General features: G+C 39.5%; 1 protein-coding gene across 1 annotated transcript in view; it reads right to left on the reverse strand.

Annotated features, from left to right (window-relative positions):
• NID1 (nidogen 1) overlaps positions 1 to 19,666 on the reverse strand; it is a 45,897-nt gene extending 26,231 nt beyond the window's left edge. Inside the window, exons 1-10 of the mRNA XM_009907552.2 lie at positions 19,457 to 19,666; positions 12,522 to 12,821; positions 11,065 to 11,294; positions 10,172 to 10,599; positions 8,409 to 8,558; positions 6,878 to 7,129; positions 5,614 to 5,814; positions 3,570 to 3,815; positions 2,419 to 2,562; positions 579 to 707 (exon numbers count right to left, since the gene is read on the reverse strand). Of these exons, the coding sequence (XP_009905854.2) occupies positions 579 to 707; positions 2,419 to 2,562; positions 3,570 to 3,815; positions 5,614 to 5,814; positions 6,878 to 7,129; positions 8,409 to 8,558; positions 10,172 to 10,599; positions 11,065 to 11,294; positions 12,522 to 12,821; positions 19,457 to 19,660 (2,284 nt within the window). The 5' untranslated portion in view covers positions 19,661 to 19,666. The remainder of the gene's footprint in view (positions 1 to 578; positions 708 to 2,418; positions 2,563 to 3,569; positions 3,816 to 5,613; positions 5,815 to 6,877; positions 7,130 to 8,408; positions 8,559 to 10,171; positions 10,600 to 11,064; positions 11,295 to 12,521; positions 12,822 to 19,456) is intronic.
• Positions 19,667 to 20,581: the final 915 nt, after the last annotated feature.

A 20,581-nucleotide genomic window follows, 5' to 3' on the forward strand; every position in this document is an offset into this window, starting at 1 on the left:
GCTGATACATTATGGTCTAGGCAAGTGGTCTGTGCAGTAGGTGGGGAACTGGCTGATAGTTCATACCCAGGGGATGCTGGTAAATATGTCCTTGCAGCTAATGTAGAACTAGATTTAAGATTAAAAAAAAAACCAACACAAAAAACAACCAAGAAAAACATGCAAAAGCCAAAGTACATCACTACAGAAAATGCAGAAAACCCTCTGCCTCATCTTGAAAGAGAGATGCCACAAAATACCAACAAATTAATAACTGTTCACTGTTTTTATTTTTACTAATTTGAATTTTATGTCTGTGTGAAATCTACAGCTAAATAAGGATGTAGAATGGACAGAAGCATTCAATAATCATTTCCACTTTCTATTTAGAAACACTCTAAATGGGGAATTTTTATGAGATGAAAAAAAAGGTATGTTAGACATCTTCAGTTACACCTCATGGACTGCAGCATGAACTCCTAAACGCAGTTCAAGTTAGAAGTCAGTGCAAATCCTCAAAGCTCTATTTTCTGTCTCTGTAAGATCAATCACAGCCTGAAGGCCAGTGGCCACTGCTTTTTAAGATATGTAAAACTCACCAACACAAGTTTGCCCATCTGCTGCAAACTGGTAGCCTTCACCACACTCACAGCGGTAGGTTCCTGGCTGGTTATTGCAGACTGCATTGCTGCCACACAGACCTGGTTGCTCTGAACACTCATCAACATCTACAATATGGCAAAGATTCCAGTTATTATAAAGATGTATTTCATACTGATGCCAGAAAAACAGAAACTATGTAACTGTTGAATAATAACAGGCTTGCATATTTAAAACACATATTAAATAGACCGTATCTCAAGATGTTAATAACCAGAAAGCTTATTTTCAGGTAACTGCATCCTCAGCTAATCTGCATCATAGAGAGAAAAAAAAACAAAATAAACACCCCAAAAACCCCAACACAAACAACCAAACCAACCAATCAAAACCAACCAACCCAAAACCCCATCACAAAAAAATAAAATCACAGTATCACAAAGGCTGGAAGAGACCCCAAGGATCATCAAGTCCAACCTGTCCCAACAGACCTCACGACTAGACCATGGCACCAAGTGCCACGTCCAATCTCCCCTTGAACACCTCCAGGGACGGCGACTCCACCACCTCCCTGGGCAGCCCATTCCAATGACGAATGACTCGCTCGGTGAAGAACTTCTTCCTCACTTCGAGTCTAAACCTCCCCTGGCACAGCTTGAAACTGTGTCCCCTTGTTCTGGTGCTGGTTGCCTGGGAGAAGAGACCAACCCCTTCCTGTCTACAACCACCTTTCAGATAGTTGTAGAGAGCCATGAGGTCACCCCTGATTCTTCTCTTCTCCAGGCTAAACAATCCCAGCTCCCTCAGCCTCTAACAACAACAAAAAATAAACCCAGAAGACTTTCTATGATGTAATACTATGGGGAAAGGAGAGGAAATAAGAGAGAAAGGAGTCACTGAGAAAGAAAATTCAGCCTAGGAAGCGATTAAAGCAGTGAAGACTAGTGAAGAAACATGAACTTTAGGAAAGACTTCCCCTTTTATTACCCACATACATCTCTAATCCATTGTAAAAGTATAGATGTTCAGATTCACCTCAGAGTGAATCTTTCCCAACAATCCATTGCTGCTCACCTCACAGCACCAGAGGACTAACAGGGAGAGTGTGATGTTGTTTCATTTGCAAGTCAATTTAGTGGTTGGAGGTGTGTGTGAAAGTTGTGTTTTGTTGTATTTTGCTTTGTTTTGTTTTAATTAAAACAAACAAACCAACCATCCTAAACCACCCAAAACCAATAACAGTACAGTTCAGTTAACTACTGGGGATGGTGTGTTATTTCATTAATAATTTCACTTCCTGAAAATAAGTATTTCTGCTATGATTTGATTGTAAAACAAATCCCGAATACATCATGACTATAGAGCTGGGCAGAGAAGGAAAGTCTCCTTGAAAAGAAGGGATTTTCAAAGCAGATCCTGAAAAATATTTCAGTGGGTTCCACATATCTGTGGCTCTGCATGCATGTGCATACGCTGTTCCTTATCTCCCACAAGATGTTTTGACTCAGGTGATTTCTTTTAACCAGAACTTGCAGTACAGCAAATTTCTCACAGCAAAGTTACCACAAGTTACCACAAGTTTTATGAAAAGACAAAGTTGGTAGAAAAGATATTTTGCAAGCTAACAAAACATATCCAGGTTTGACCTTTCAAGACAGTTAAACTTGATTACTGTGATCATTAAGATACATCATCTACCCCAGCATCTCTCTAACCTATCTTTCCCCAAACCAGCCTTTCAGGACAGTAAATTTTGATGGAGTGGCTAGTCCTAAGGGTAAATACATTCCAAGCAAAATCTACATTAGCTGTCATTTTGTAATGAAAGTTTCCTAATACCATAACAAACGTTTCCATCTCCACGGAAGCCAATTGAACATTCACAGAAGAAACGATTTCCAGTCCCTGGGCGACACACGGCATTGGTATCACAGTTATGGGTACCAGTGTAGCAAGGATTCCGATTAATATCAGCAGAACCATCTGACAAAAGAGACCATATTTAGCCAGGACAATTCTATCCAAGTAATAGCACTCAACTAGGGGTTAGAAAGAGATTGCTTGTAGTAAACACATAACAAGGAAAGAGAGTATTTTTTTGGATCAGAAAGAAGTGGACATGCAGGTGAATCTCATCAGATGCGGCAACAGCACCTATAAACCTTGTGACCTGTACGAAGGACTGCTGAGTTAATACATGGAAAATCCACAAAAACCTCTCTAAGAAGCAAGACTGACAAAGATAATGCATCTTCCAGCCACTGACACTAGTGTGTCAGTCTGACATGTAACAGCTTGGTTTGTTCCTTTTAATTAGTAGAACTTTATCTTTGTAATAAATTAAAGTGAGCAGTCTTCTCTTGTACTAACCTGGTGTGAATTTTCAAATTGAACCTTTCCTTTTCTGATTTTTGTGCAAATGAACAAATTTGGACAGCTGAACCAGGAAAATGTACCTAGGCTGCCTACCTTCCAAAGATAAAATACTGTTTCAAGATAAATTATAGAAATTAGCTGTTTCAATGGCAAATCTTAGTCCTTTCATTGCCCCTTGTTCTGACAATACAACAACAACAAATTCATAGAGGAACTATAAAATAGATAAAAATAAATTACATGCTCCACATATTTGAGCAAAAATTGATTTAAGCTGGTACGCCAAGAGCATTTCATGGGAACAGATGCAAACTCCTCCATAATTTGAGAGGAGAGAATCACTTAAATACTCTTCCTTAAGCAAAAATGCAAGCTTTCAACAGTCAACTTTCTCTTAATGGATGGACCCAGACTCCTACTGACTAATGGAACAAATGAATATAATTACATTAATATTAATTAGTTATTAATAGCTAATTACTAACTAATATAAATTAGTATTACTACATATTAGTTAAATTTAATTAATCTAGGCAGGCTAATAAAAACATATGGAAACCTGTTCTTAATTACTCACAAAAGAGAAAACAGAAAGATTTCCAATTCATACATACCACTGATTGGGCCGATGGAATTACTCATAGCATATCGCAGAATCTGCTCATCTCGGTCATATAGGACAAACACACTGTCCACTGAGAGCTGCTGAGTAGCAGAAGCAGCATGGTGAGATTCATCATGGATGCATTCATCAAAAGAGATGGTCTGTCGCCACTGATAGGCACCCGTATATGTGGAAGCAACCCCATCCCTTTCTGGTTCTGTCACTGTGTACTCCCGGGTGGATGATGAAGTGATCACTGCAACATATCAAAAACCAAGCTGTTCATAACTGAGAGCAAAAGCATGCTGCCAAATGCTCTCTGTAGACTTGGGATACAGGCTGAGTGGTGTGAACAGAAATTTCAAAGGCAAGAAGCTAGGAAAATGGATGTATTTGCAAGCAAAGGGATGAGCATATATTTGACTAGGCTTACTCTGTTTTCAGACACCACAGCCTTGAGGAGCAAGGCAGACAATTTATTTTGACATATTCTTTTTAAAAAATAATTTACTTTGTGGGTTATCAGGCAAAGAAAGGAAAATCCAACTTGGGAAACTCAAAGGAGTTTTTTAGATTAGTTTAAATAATGGATCTATAAGCTAAGGACAAGAGCCACCTCACCAGCACAAAACTACACCCAGTTTTAGTTCATTGTGGTCTATTTGTCTCAGGTTTGGACAGAGTTCTAAAGAAGATGCAGGTCTGAGAGCTCTTGTATGCTTCAGAACAGTTTTCTATATTGTGAAAGAAAACATGACCAAAACCTCAAAGCAGACCTGAGCTTGTGGATTTTCCTACCAACAAAAAGCTCCTCAGAAATCCACTATTCATCTGAACACCAGAACACACTTGTATCAATCCACTTAAACAGCTGGCAAGAGTTGGATTTCCATCAATCAATGGTCTATCAAATGTGAAGGATAACTATTTGAGTACCGGTAAATCAAATCAAGCCTGACAAATCTTCCTTCCAGCTTTTCCTTCATGGGGACAGAATTTCTGCCAAGAAGGCAGGCACTCCAAAGAGCACACGCTGCCCAAACAACTCCTCCAAAACTCTGAAGTTACCAAGCACAAAGCAGAAGTTTCCTGCTGCCTCCAGATCCTCCTTCTCATTGGGATTCATCACCATCTACCAATATATAATGTATATCAGATATAAGGCAGTGATGATGCAGCTAAACCATTTCACACTATCTCTAGGAATCTAATTGTGCCCTTGGAGCAAAGTGTACTCTCTCTAGTATCCACACACACCTGGGTGCACCACAGGCTGCTTCCTCTATTGGTCTTTGGTAGCTGGGTTGGCTGGTTAGCTGCAATACTTCAACCTCACTTTGGTTTTGCTGTGTTGAAACACCCGTAATTTTATCCAGAAAGATGAAAGCAAAATAAGGGAGATTCCTCTGTAAATAGTGAGATGACAAATGGCTTTCTTACCAAATATCAGTCTGAGATAAGGAAGAGAGGGAGAGAAATAGTAAAGAGACTATGGAAGAAACTGTTAAGAGAATTACAATGTTCCTAAATTTTCTGGTCATTTGTTCAAATTCAGCTCAAATAATACTGACAAATACAAGGCACAGTCATTGCAATGCAGTTTATATGACACATACTGATAAATAATTGGTTTGCAGTCTCATCAGACAAGACCAAAGCCCACTTGATTATATTACCATTAAAAGGTATACAGTACAGCTCCTACTGAAGTGCTGTGGAACCTACACACAGCTTGGCAATTTGCATGACTGCCATCAGCAGTGTAAAAATAAGGCAAATGAAAAGGGAACTCAAGATTAATTTGCAAACATCAAGTCAGAGAAACTTAAACTCACCTTTTTCTCAGTAAAAAAAGATTATAAATATTTGTATTGTCCCACTCAAAATCTGTCTTCTCTCAGGACCCGTTCTTAAAAAGCAACCCCCCAGGCTTTCTGGAAATTGGCAAGGTCTAAACACAGTCACTGAGAATGAAGTAATGTTTTCCAGGTTGTCTTACCCTCTGATCTGAGAAATGTGCACTATCTTATAATTTCATTCTCAGAGATCCTTACCAGAACTTGAAGTGTGGTAGAGTTCAGTGTATGGTTCTATTTGGACTGATGCACCAGATGGGATCTCAGGTATTCTTCCCTCCATTTCTGTGCTGATGGTAAGGTGACCATGCTCATCAATTCCACTAAATTTCTGCTTTATAACCAGCTTCTCATTGTTGCCAAGAAAAGTAACTTCAGTTTGTCGTGTAAACTCACCACCTGAAGAAGCAACATTCATTAAACCACTTAATACACGTTTCTGAATTCTTCTATTCAAAATATTGCTTCTAGCAGATGAAATACAATTATTACTGTCTGCAAGTTTTGGTGCAGCACATTGCTAATGCTTTGGCTTTCTACAACTTTCAAAAGTATGGTAGCATCCTTTGGATAATGCAAGCACTGAACATATTCAATTGCAAGTAAGTCCTGAAGAAGCAGGGTTGCTTAAATGAGAAAAAAAAAAATCATTCCAACAAATCTAATAGTAATAGGCCTTATCATAGCAGTTAAAATGGCAAAGGAGTTGTATATTTTACAGAAAACCTACATTAGGAACATAGAGAGTTAAAAATAAAACAAATCCAGTATATGTTTCCAAATCAAAATCAAGAGAAATGTATGTTGTAAATTCCAGAAAAAACTTGGAACACACTGAATCTAAGAAAATCCTGAACCAAAAGGTTATGTTCAACTGAACTCACAGTACAGGGCTGTAAAGGATAGAATTTTCAAAAGAAATATGTATTCTCCTCAGACAGACTGGACCTACAGCTTGGATTCAAGTGCACAAACAGCCAGATTTAACCTCAACCTTCAGTGAAAACCTGTGGTTGTGAACTGGGGTTTTCCTCAGATAAGTTAACAGAATCATTTGCATCTCATGCAGAAACTGCTTCTGTTAAGAACTGCATATCTTCATGAGGTCAGGTTTTCATTTCTGTTTTGTTTTTTTGGTATAATCAGGCAATTAACATGTTAGGTCTTTTGCAGCTTTTCAGTAGGTCTGTACACTTTAGTAGTAAAAATCAGGTCCTTGTCAAGAATTCCTTTCTTGCACAGGAACTGGCCAAGCCATCCTTCATTCTAACACACTCATGTGCTTGCACACCAATGGTAAAATTGAACATTGTAAACAAGAAAACCAGCGACAAATCTCATTACAAAGGAATCCATTTGCAGATCAGAATAAAGATATTTTCATTTTATACTGCTTCTAAATACTCATTTCTTTTAAGACAGAGGAAAGCATTGCAGTGTTTGAACATTATTTTAAAGTTACCAGTAATACTGAATCCATTTTTATATCCTTGCTGTTCCACAGCAAACATCCATCCTATGACACCTCCAATAGAGGCAAGAGGCAATAAAGAATAACCCAAAATCTCTGGGATTGTGCTGATAGCAGTGTAGGCACGCCCTTGATTCATCACAACATAGGAGTGGAGATCAGTATTCTCAAATACAACTGGAACAGGGTTATTTCCTATGAAGATTCTTCCTTTGACCTTCCCATTGACTCTCTGAGGAGAACCTGGCAAATCAATACAATGCATCAGAACAAAATTAGTTTTCATGTACATTTCAAGGAATGTGTTCAGAGTGTTCAAAAAGGTTAGTGTGGAAATAAATGGGGGAAAAAATGCCCACAGAATTCAACAGACAGGAATCGGTCTATAAACAACAGTGTGCTACCTTGCTTATGTGAATACCTAAGTGCATGAGTTTCTCTGTGTGTGTCATGACTATACAGATGACTAAGTGGCCAAAATTTCCTGAAGAGATGTCCTTTACCCTAATTAACAATTTTGTGTTCAAGGATAACTCCATAAACAGCCTAAGGTGTTACAGTTTCTCTGACAAGAGGTGATATACAGAAGCTTCTTCTGAATATCACACTTCATATCACTGCCTACTGAATATAAAGGCATTCATTCCCTATTAGAGAGCTAACAACATTAGGTGTTAGAATAGATTTTTCCAAGCTATTCTAATATCTTCACTCAAAATTATTGACTGTTTAAGACTGTCCCTGTTTTATGGAAGTGAAGTGCTGGTTTCATTCTGTATATAATTTCCTACATGCAAATCAAATTCTATTAGCATAAGATCCTTTTTTTTTTAAATCTGGAAAGTTCAGTTTTATGAACTGAAAGCTAAGTAGTAGGTTTTGCTTTCCTGCTTCATAAAACACAAAGCCTGCAGTCAGCTATTTTAGTTGTTGAAATGCATCTATACTCTGAATCAAGTCACTACGAGGATTACAAGTGTATACATAAGAAATTCCTTTATGGATTTTACACAGGAACAAAGTTTAAACAGATAACTAACAAAAATCTGGCAAATTAGCCCTTTAGTAGAGAAGCTTAAGAGTCAGACAAAGAGGAGCCATGCTCTCTGGTTTGATGATCAAAACTGATTTGTTCATCCCCTTTGAACTATCCACTTCTAGAGTGGGGAGCAATCAGATTAGAACATATTGGAACTCCACAACTACTTCTTGCAATAAACAGTGTTACATTATCTATTAAGCTATGTCAATTATGTAAGAGTTTCTTTTTCCAGAAAGTCATGCTAAAATGCATGATGTATATAACTGACCATTTAAAATATAATTAGCTTCCTTCAAAGGGAAAAAAAAAAAGCACACCAAGGTATAGCTAATTTCTTAAAATGTCTTTTAATACAAATCAGTGATAAACTTTTAAGAAGTATTTAACCATGGTGGTTTTAGTACGGAAAACAAGTCACCTGATTCAAGAATACCAAGAGCAATTATTGCACATACACAATACTACTTTCAAAAAAGTTACCTTCTGCTACACATTGTCTGCCATTTCCCTTGTAACCAGCAATACAACTGCAACAAAAGCCATTGGGATAATCTTTGCAAATGGCATGAACAGAGCACTGGTGGCGGTTGTTAGCACAGGACTGCTGGACGTCTGTGTGGTAGCGAAACACTGTAGAAAATAAGATCAGAGCCACTTCATGTAATTAATATTCACACATCCCTGATTTAGTTTAAAAATATCTCTAGACTACCTTGAATTGTTTTCTTCTTATTCTTTTCAAGGAAAATAAACAATTGCAATTAATTTTTGTTGACCTTGCCATATGGAAGTAACAGGTCTGCAGAAAATATTAGGGCATCAGATATTGGAAAACAGATCTGTAGTAATACAGGTCAGTTAAACTGTCTTGGAGAAGCTAAATACACAGTAATGTTTGTGGTGTCGTTTGAGAATAGTGAAAAATATAGTGGTCCCAGTCCAGCCAGTTCCATCATGATGAGCTAAGATACAAATAAACAGACCAATTGAGAGCATGACCACGGACACAAGGTGAGCCAAGGGGCCCAGACCTGCAGAGCTGGTGTCTATTTATTAAGGTGTACATGAATGTTACAATTCCATTTTCCCACAGTCTATCCCCACTAAGCCCACTGTTTTATCTTTAACAGATGCTCTTCTCCCCAGCTGCCTTTCCCATCCACTTCAAAGATGCAACACTTTGTTATTTTTTATCCCCATCCTTTCTCATACGGTTTGGGTACAACCTCTCTTATCACCTCCAGGGCCTTACAGAGACATGAAGGCCATCTAAACATTTTGTTATCACTCCCTTTTTTGGGTTCCCAAAGTGTTAACCCGTCCTTGTTTTCAAAACAAAGCTAAAAGAGCCCTTTCCAACCCAGAACAAAACACATTGGTACAGTACCCAGGACCACACACCATCTGATGAACCCTGTAAACCTAATTGGCTTACCCTATTATTTCATGAAAATAACAATTCTCACATCTGCTTCAAGAAACACTTAACACCCAGGAAGTCAATCACAGTTTTGTATTTTCTATAAACACTTCCTCAGAAATTTGAATTGCTAATCACACCCTTGTAAAATTTCAGGCCACAAAACCCTAGCCAGCATTTTTTACAAGTTACTATTCCCAACCCTTGCTAAATCACCTGCTTTCAGCAGCACATCTACGAAAGGAAATAAGCTAGGTTTCAGTAGAAATGATCATAATATCCTTGCCAGGAACAGTCACTTAATGCATCTACTAAACTTAAGATCACACCTTTAACAACAGTGCTGGGCAAAAGAGGAGGAGGGATCAGTTGCCACCAGCTTTAGGAATACAATTATCCGTATAGGAATCCTTCCTTAGGAGACACTCATGTTCCACAGACACACAAGCTCTCTGGTGCTTGACTGGGGTGCTAGTTTACTGAACTGGTGAGACCTGAATCTAAGATGCAAATTAAGTGCCTAGATGAATAAAGCAAGTTTATTAAATGTGTCCAGATTTTCACATATGAAGGTACTAAGAAGGAAACAGATTATTCCTTTAGCAGTTCAATATCTTGTAAGTGTATGGTTCAGATTGGTTTTGGTTTGGAGTTTTTTTGTTTGGTTTTGTTTTGGGGTTTTTTGGGTTTTGTTGTTTGGTTGTTTTGGGGGGTTTTTTTTTGGGGGGGGGGGGGGGGAGGGGGGCGTTTTGTTTTTTTTTGTTTGTGGGGTTTTTTTTGTTATGCATTTTAGAAGTGCCCAAGCTATGAAAAAAGACCTTACCTATACCCGTTTCATCAAATTCTTCCACATCTATGACTTGGGGTTGCTGTTGGGGGAACTGCTGGACATGGAACTGGCGAGGTGGAGCTTTTGCTGTTGGGAAATCTTGATGACTGTAAAAAGACTCAGTTGAAGGTGTTCCTGTTACATCTTGGTATGAAGTCAGAAAGTCTTCTGCAGTTAGCTGGGGGACGCTATATGTAATATGTTGCTGATCCTCTTCTGCACTGTCTGTACTACTGGTGACATCTGGCTGTCTTATTTCAGTGGAGCCATAGTCCAACATAAATGGTTTTGAAGTCATCTCCTGTTCTTGCTCATTGGACTCTAGACTCTCCAAAATGTTGCCAATCTTCGCAGGCACAATGCTGTCAGATGAGCTGCCAATCTCAAATACCCATAGACCTTGTTTCCCAGCATTGCTGCTTCTATCAAAGAAAAGAATAATGCCAAATTGAAATGATCAAGCACAGGTTGTGCGGTATTTATAGCCTACACAAAATGTTCACTGAGAACTATCAGGACAAAACTGTTGAACTATCCTAGCTACATACTTAAATACAGGTAAAGTTGATTCCGCTATAAACACCCCTAACTGGATAGTATTTCTTCTCCACACCCAGAGCTCTCTTCTTAAGAATGTCTAGCCTATATTTAGAAGGCCTAAATATACAGCAGCTTCTAACAGTAAACAATGGAACTATAGACTTTTGACAAATTACACCAAAGTCTTCCTATTTCTCAACACAGTGGATATCTATCAGTGGCAGACTCCTGATTTCCCATGCAATAGCTAATAGGATCTTATTGATTGTCATTAGCTCATGTCATAATTGAGAAAAATATGGAACTCCATGTTTTCTTGAGGAGTTTAAACAAACAGAAAAGCATACTTGTGCAAATTTCTAATGCTGTCTTCATCATCAGCAATGACATTGTAAGATCCTGGCTTTTCCCAGAAGTAGTAGTTTGTAGAGGCTTGACTAAAGCCAACAATAGCAGGAATTCTTCCATCATCATTCTTGGAGTAGGTACTATAGAATTGCAAACTATCTTCTGGATAAAGGAAAATAGCATAGGAAGTGGAGTCAGAAGAGGCTAAAACAGCCTGGAATGTGTTTCTCTGAGGAAAAAAAAACAACCAACAAACAAACATCCATTTACTCATAGAAAAGTAGTCAAGATAGACAACAGAACAAAATTTTTAAAAACACAGTCAAGATAAGAATTCCCCATGACACATAACACGTAATTTACTTCCTAGGAGAAATCAGTATTACCCAAGCTTATGTTTTGCCTAGGCAGTTTAAAGTTTAGCATGCATAGACATTAAAAAGAAAGCATTATCAAAGGTAAGTTAAATCTGTTTGGAAATAGGCAGAGAGGCTGCCTGAAACAGTAATTCTGAGTTCTGTAACATGTATAGGATGCTCTATCTTCTCCTTAAAATACAGAGTGATGTGCTAGACTAAACAGAAAAATTCTCTAACAGAATATTTGAAGAAGAGTTCAAGTTTCACATTGCTGCAAGGGTTTTCCTGTAGAAGCATGCCTAGATACTGTAGGACCCTTTCAGACATCAGCTATTCATTGGTACCAGAGTGCAGAATCATCTCTGTGAACACAATGGCTGTGTCAAGTTACCCACAAGAAACTGATCTTTGGAAAAATAAGATTTGTTCAGTTGTGGTGATCTCCAGTTTATACACTGTGAGCTGGCTCATCAAATGGGGTAATACAGTGCATAAAGTTACCTATCTTTTCAAGATAGTACCTAGCATCATTTAAAAAGGGAAAATGGTTTGCACGTAACACAAAAAAACAACCAACCACTGCCACCACAACTCTAACTGCTTCTTCATTCAATACTAGATACAAAGCATGACCTTTTTGCAAATGCAACATTATCTGTCCAAAAAGCATTCACAGTTTGAAGTGCCCATTAGTCTATCTACCTAATAGATTTTAGATAGATTGTTGTCCAAATGACTCAAGTCTGTTGATAAGTGCAAGACAACAGCATTATACTGCACAGATGGTGGGCAGGATATCCTACTATTTCAGTTATTATCACATCACACTTAACACTCAAAGTAAGGCTTTTCAAGGAAGATAAAACAATCAGCTATGTAGAGGCAAGCATTTTCTTTTGAGTGGAAAAAAAACACTGTAAATTAAAAATCAAGCAAAAATTCTGGAAAGTCCTATTTTGCTACAGCCTTTTCAACAACAAAATATATCCTTAACTGTACACGGTTCATTTAAATTCAATGGAATTCAGGCCTTCAAAACTACAGATTACTGTATTATGCTTCAGTTGAACATGCCTCCAAGATGTCTTAGAGCTTACTTTTTCTTCCAAAGCATGATCTTCTCCCGGTGCCTCGTAAGGAGCCACCAGCTTCCAGGTAACAATGACAACACTGCTGGGATCAAAAGTAGTCTCAGGAAAACCTCTTTTGACATAGTCTGATGCAAGGTGCAAGACATCTGAGGATGCATCTTCTCTGTAATACACATTTCCACGTCCATCTGTTGTGTCAAGGTCAGCCATAAAAGGAGCAATAGCCCCAAAACTGACTGGGAATTGACCAAGATATTTTTCTTCACTTGAAGGTTCATTCACCGCAATAATCCCATTAGTGGCAACCTAATAAAAAGGTGAAAATTGTGAGACAGATACTGTTCCTATGGCTGTCTACTACACGACATGCTCTAGATATTTTCATTGCATTTCCAAAAGAAATAGAGTCAAAAGTCAGTCTTGTATTTGTAAAGTAACTGAATGTGTTCAGGATTTTGTTTTATATTCCATGTCAGCAGTCCTGGGATTTCAGTTGCCCGAATCAGAGGTCTGCTTTAGAGATATACCAATCTTTTTCCCATAGACAAAAATATTAGCTATTTAAATTTCAGACAGTTATCACCCTTTCTAAAAGCAATATACATATTTCACATATTTCAACGACATTTCACAAGTTGCCAAATCTTTCTCAGAATAAGACCCAGTGCAATCCCCCTAAGTCTGTCAGGAATCACATACAGACCTTCCCATGTGGCCATAAACTCTTCTCACTTTCAACTGTTACTCTCCTGAAGAGCAGTTTTACATGGGAATGATTGGGGATGGCAAGGATGAAGCAAGTATTTAAAACAGTTCCTTTTTGGTTAACCAGTGAGCTAGGTTCTTCCCTGCTGTAAATCAGGGCAGACTATAGAGAAATGGTATCAAAGTCCTAGCATACCCTTGGGAACCTGGACTTCTGCCTTGAAGGTAGAGAAGAATACTTAATCTGGACAGTTTAGAAAGCTGCCCATTCTCAAAATAACCTGATGTCAATGAGATTAAAAAAACAACCAAACAACAAAAAAGGCAGGACAAAAGGAGAAACTGAACTGTTCTGTCTTGACCTTCTCCCTGCATCCCTCCCTCCATATGTCATGGCACAACAGGCTGTCACCCTCATGAAAACAAAGTTAGGGAGTCAGGACACAAGTGGATCAGCTGAGCTTTCCTCATTACTACAGCATTGCCTCAGAAGCTGATACAAATTCTGAGCAAAGAACTGATCATTAAATCATGATCTACACAGAGACACTCACCTAAAAATCCTGTTCCGTGTTTAAATACTGCAATACCTTGGGTGAAAGTCTGCTGAGAAGATGTACAGATTTCTCTTTGCCTGACCAAGAATGCTCTGATTTTCGCTTCACTACAGGCATTCTCCTAGAAACATCTCTGCTATTGTGACTGCAACAAGTAAGGTTGACTGCAACAAGCTGCTGCCCACTCTTAGGATATGCTGTGAGCACAGCTCAAATACCTGAAGCTATAGAGACTAGGAGACAGAAAGTTTATATCAGATAAAGGCCACTCTGTAAATTCCCTTACAGTGGAGTACACTTTTACAAATTAAATTCCCAATCTGAAAATCTATACCTACCAGCTCAGCAAGATTTAGCTAGTCAGTGAGATAACTTGTAGCTAACCACCTATTGACTGAAAATGAAATACATATATACATACATAGAGGTAGATGCTAGGGCATGCCCAAGTGTGACAGTCAAACTCCCTTGGCAAACCAGAGCTGACTTGCACACTTAGAAGCAGCAAGCAAGACTACAGTTGTCAGGCCTTGAGGCAGTGCTTAAATTGCTCACACACAGCTTTTTGTCCCAGGCCCCTCTTCCATATACATATGGCACTGTAAGAATCAGACAAAAACAAATGTTTAGAAGTACCTGATTGCCTGATAACAGGACACATCTGACTACCTGCAGCTGCTGCTACACAGGTCTGACTCAGAAAGGGACAGAGGTCCTAACACCACGAGATATGAAACTGTAACTGCAATCCCCCCCCAATTTATCTCACTCACAGGGATTTCAAGAATAAATTGCTGCTAGATCTTTTCACAAGATCTAGGTGTTCATAATATTACATGATTTTTATGGATGCTTAGAAGGTTACAGTGGCCACAGTGACTCAGACTACAATGCCAACTAGCCCAAGTATCCCGTCCCCATACCTGCCAGATTATGGATTGAGCAGAACAAGAGAAGGACATGTACGTATTCTTTTGACCAGCCTCCAGCCACATACAGCTCAAGGGTTTCCCTGTGGTTTGACTGTTTGTTCATCATAAGTGAATATCCTGTTAAGTCTTCCCTTCAACATATATAAACTTTATGCATCCACAAAATCCCTTAAAAATGAATTTCATAGATCCATGGCTCATACCACCAGATCTCTCCTACTTTTGTTTTCAGTCTGGCTCCAAGCTGCGTTTTATGGCCTGTAGTTTTTTTGTATTGGAACATACTACCAGTCAAATACTACCTAGTCTCTCTTGCTGTGTAATTTCTCTTCCCAAATGAAGACCATCAGCCTATTCATGCTTGCCCTGTGTAAGAGCTGTTCCTCACCTCTGATCATTCTCATTGTTGCTAAATTTTTCTTCCCCTTTTCTACTATACACATTCAAAACAAGGAAGTCAGTACTACCTGTATTCTTCATGACACAGAGTAATTGTGGACTGTGCAAGATGGTCAAGGATGTTTGCTACAAATGTCTTGGCACCATCCCTTAAAAACTGGGCCACCATTACTACTGATACACAGAGCAACTCAGAAAAAGCGTAGCATGAGAACTCCTTCAAATATAGTACACACCTTGTCCATGACACACCTATACCTTGAAGCTTCCTTTGGCTGCCCAGCAGATCAGAGCATGCCCCCTGCCACTGACGAGTGGTCAGTCATTTGGGTATATAACTGAATCATGCCTATCACAAAAGGTTAGCTAAACTCAGTAAATAGTTCACACTGTATATCAGAAAATTTTTTTTTTAATACTGACTGTATTGTCTGAAGATACAAAATTTCATTAGCTATTACAGTAAAAACTACTAAGTTAAGATCATGTACAAAAGTGGGAAGTTGGCTTTATGCATGAACAGTGTATTTAAAATATATAAGCAGTACATGATCTGCACAAGCATGATGAGAATGCAGATCATGTTAAAAAGGGGGAGGAGAAGCTGAATATTATAATCATTTTTCCTCAAACCATTTGTGACTTAACTCTGGCCACAGATCCTAAGGTGAAATTTAGCAGTACAGAACTAGAAAGACAGAATAGGTTACCCTCACATAGACCCTGAAATTGCAGGCAGACAAGCAGCAGAGATCTAGTCCAGAAAGGTTCCCAGAACTTCTCTAACATCTGCACACTAGAAAATGCCTCATATGTCTGTAAAGAAAAGATAAAAATTATCCTAAAAATAAAAAGTCACCAATTACACTGCACCACTGGAAAACAGCAGGGAAGATGATGGGCATTACAGTCTGCTCGCTAGGACATTTTTGCAAGGAGATGTACTCCACCTTTAAAGTAATAAACTTAGAGTAAATTGAAAGTTTTTCCCTTCCTTCTCCGTGCTTACACTTTTTGTATACTAGTACCCCTACTCCCACTCTAAATCCTCTTGTGAGAGATGACTGGTGTTTGAAGTATTTTAAACAAATTCCACGCTCTTCATCAGATTTTCTGCGTGCAGACTTTGTGGCTGCAAGGCCCCCCATTTAAGGCAGAGATTAAAATAACAGTAAGGGAAAATACACTATTGGGACTAATTAATACTACAGAGCAAAACAGAGACCACAAAAAAAAAAATGACCTATCAGTTGGCCTTCCTCTTTTCACCCACTAGGAGTCTGTTTCTGACTATTAGTTTCCTATCTTAATGCAACAAGCAATTTTTTCATGGATATGCAAAAAGTGCTGATCCTAATCTCATTTGTAGTTTATAAATGAGATAGCTCCATTTTAAATGTTAAGGGAATGTTTGGCTTCAAGCACTCTTATCCCTCAGAAAACATTTGCAGGCATTAAATGAAAATAAATACAAAAAAAAGCTCAATTAGTGAGAGGGATTTTCAGTGTAGAGAAATAATGTTTATCATTACTGAAAAAAACGCTTTTAGCTTTAATAATACATTTATATTTAAAAAGATAGTGAATAGTAATTCTGGGTAGGTACTGAGTTTCATTAGAGTATCATTCCTATCAAAAGGACAAAAAGCCACATCAAAACCACTACCAACAAAACAAAACCCAAAACACCAACAGAAGAAAAAGTAACAAGAAAAAGCTGACCAGGCCTCAGGTGGGCGTTGTCTGAAGACCAGTTGTACAGTACATCTTTCCTTTTAGGGTATAATGCTATTTAACTTGACAAGAACAGACACAGATATATTTTTAGCATGTCAAACTTCTGGATTACACACATAGTTAACATACATTCATGGGTTGTAGCAGAACAAGTCACACACACTCTATCACAGGTCCACCCTGAAAAATCAAGTGAAGAGTAGGAAGCAATAAAGTAACAAACTACTTCTATTTTAAGAAAAAGTGTGTCTGTATGTGTATAAAAAAAATTAAAGTTTCAAACAAATGAGGTATTTTTCCCTGTTCAGTGACTAGGAGTTTTGAGAACTTCAATAGTACTGGTTAAAAGAGTTTTGAAAAATGAAATTTGTATAACGAAGTATCAGTTGACTTGAAGCAGCAAAACTTGCTAATATAAACATGGCCAACTATTAATTTAGGAAGTTAACAAAAGTAATAATTAAATGTTTGATCCAAGCTTGCCTTGAAGGACGCTGACTTCCCTAAAAGGAAGTAATTCCTAATCCTTCAACTTTTCTGTATCAGTGAGCCCTACTGTATACTGAAAAAGCCTACATAAGTGTGCTATTAAAACCAAATGGGTTAGCAATAGGATTCAATATTATATATCTTTCATAGGAAAACACCATATTACAGCATGTGCAAGTTTGTTTCCACTTACGTTCAAGTTCTCTCTGCTGTCTAGGAAAAGGAAAAAAGTTTTGTTGCCAGGGACTTTATGACAAGTGTTTGTGATACTAAACAACTGTTCCTCAGAACTCTTTGCCTTTTTACTTATGTGTAGAGCGAACTCAAACAACTGAGCTTCTCAACTGTTACAAAAAATAGAGCTCACATGAATTTTCAGGTGATTGAAGGCAAAACTTGCAAAAATCAAGCACTCAAATATTCAGATAAGCTTATCACATTATCTTTATGAACCATACAGAAAGACATTGTTCATCACTACTCAAAATCTGATTCAGGAATTCATTTAGGTGTTATATTTCTACCAATACCACATGTTTACTCTTAACTAGCAATATCTTGGTAAATTCTGCGTGCTGAAAAACATCAGAGTTTAAGAAAAGCTCACTGCCAATATACAAAATAAAGCTGGGTACTTGTAGGGGTCCATTGAAGACTGCTCAGTACATTTCCTGAAACAGATATACTGCTTTTCCTAATCCCCCCCAGTCTGTCTTGTGCCTCTGTTTTGCAATCCTTGCGACAGATTAAATGCAAGATAAAAGCCTCTGAATAATATGTAGAGTAATACTGAATACTGTTAATCACCAGACTTTGCCTGTATTGCAATTGTCCTTCCTTAGAACTGAGGAATTCTGATGGAAAGAGCTCACTTTTAGTGATTCTGGAATACCTCTATATAGGTATTCTTCCAGACAAAAATTAACTAGAACCATTCATGTTTTATGGCATGGGCAAGTAACAAGATGATTAAACTCAAGAAACCAATGTTGTTAACTAGTTTACTGCCCTTTGAAAACTCTGTCCCCTTTCTGTCACTTATCTATCAGGTCACTTGTTATCTTTTCTTCTCGGTAAGTGGACACACAGACCACTATTCTGTGCTTCAAAATGTGTGGTTTTGTGTTGGCTAATCAACGACCAAATTTAAGAGTGTAGAAGTCAAGACAATGAACTAAGGGTCAACAGCAAATCTGAACACTACTTAATACTTCTGAATTACTTCACTTTTACTGCCAGGCTCAGTTAACACAACCCATTTTCCACACGGACGTAACATGAATCATTCAAAATCTTGGATTTCTGATTTCAGGATTTATCTAGGTAGGGGTACTGTGGAAAATGAAGAAAAATACAGCTTAAGTGGCAGCACTAATATAACTCAATACAAGCATAGTGAGCCTTCAAGTACATGGGAACTACATCAAATTTTGAATGACCGCAGTCACGTAGAGGTCTAGTTTCCCAAGTGACTCCACGTGAATAAATCTCCAAAGTTGCATCTTGGAACCATGGTGATAAAGCACGTTGGTATATCTGGACAGGGAGGTGGGGTTTAACTTGGTCAGATTAAAGCCCTTTCTGGCTGAGACCTTTCTGAATATGTTAGCTCACATCTTCAGCTGCCAGTCTAGATGAGGCTTCAGGGGAAAAGAGACAATGATAAAACAGACAGTACCCTTGCAGATTTCTGCAGACATGCTGCCATTTTAAACTTTTTTTCTTTGTTTTCCTTTTTTTTTTTTTTCTTTTCTCTGGCTGCTCTTGAGCAGCTCTGCTCCAGACAATCTGTTTTCAATCCCACCTTCATATACTAGACGTCCTCCATTAGCTATGAACACGCACACCCAGCTCTGGGGTGTGGAATCGGCCATGAGGCACACACACATAGCTGAAGTCTGACTGCAGCCCAAAGCTTGCACTCTCTCTGGATGTGGATTTCCTTTGCCCAAGAGACCAACCTTTGCGCGTTTGACCAACCTCTGTTCACGTCGCTCACACCACCGACGTGAAAACCAACAAGCAGCACCATTCATCCACCCAGAGCCAGCCACGGCAAGAGGCGACAAATCCCCCGGGGAGTCCCCAGCAGTCTTTCCGACCCTCCCGGCCCCACACTCACGTAGAGGGAGCGGACGGTGGCACCATAGAAGCGCAGGGGTACGCTCAACTCCAGAGCCGCCGAGCGCGCATCGTCCCCGGGGTCCAGCACGGAGTCGCCGCGATCCTGGCCGTGCGGCAGCAACGACAACCGCTGGGCGGGAATCGCCATGGGCAGCGCTAGGGCCAGCAGAACCCAATGTGGACGGCTCATAGCAGCGCGCATCCCGAAGGCTGCCGGCGCGGGGGTGCCGTCCCGCCGCTATAAGCGCGGGCAGCAGGGGCGGCCGGGCCAGGCCGGCAGGCGGAGGCGCGGCGCCGCGGCCAATGGCTGGCCTGGGGGAGAGCTGGCCCCACCGGGGCGCCGCAGGCACGCTCCGCCCGCCACTGGGACCCCCTGGAGCCCGCTCCCGCAGCCCCGAGATGGGGGGCAAGGGGAGGGGGCTCTCCCGGCTCGGAGATTCGCCTGCCGGCTCTCAGCCTTCGAGAGCCTGCAGAGGGGAAAGGGTTCTCGAGGAGGCGCTGGCCTCGAGAGACTCGACAGCTTTCGGGAGCAGCCTGTCCCTTGTGGAATGAGCACCTCGATAAACTGCACTGGTGCAGGGCTGTAGGCATCCCAGATTCTCAGAGCCACGGCAGTCTCTCAGGACCAGTGAGGTTTCTGCGTTAGTTTGGGAGATGTGGACTCTAAAGGTATCCCAGCAGCTACAACCTCTTCTACCAGTGCGCCAAGACCACTGACACAAAAGAACCAAAATTTTAAAAAAAAGAAAGACAAGACTCCCTGTGCTGCCTTCTGAAATAATTTTGACACCAGCTGCTTATTATGGGGGGCAGGATGAAAAAATACACCAGAATGTGTTTCATAAGCTAATACCATCAATGCATAAATAAAACCAAATAAAAGTATTCTTAAATGAAAACTCACTGATGGTGTGAGATACATAGAAAACAGGTATGGGGTATCTAAATACATTCTTTCTGCCCCTGTCTTGTCGTATAGCTTCCACATCTCTTTCCTAAAGCTTCAAGGTGAAGACAGTGGTGTTTAAGAATTAAATCTTGCCCAGTAAAGCCTATGGCATTATATTTCCCAAAAATGTTTGCAACAGAAAATCACCCAAGGAAAGGCAGCTGAAACACTGCC

The sequence above is a fragment of the Dryobates pubescens genome, chromosome 6 (genome assembly GCF_014839835.1).
Source record: "Dryobates pubescens isolate bDryPub1 chromosome 6, bDryPub1.pri, whole genome shotgun sequence".
Taxonomy (NCBI): Eukaryota; Metazoa; Chordata; class Aves; order Piciformes; family Picidae; genus Dryobates; species Dryobates pubescens.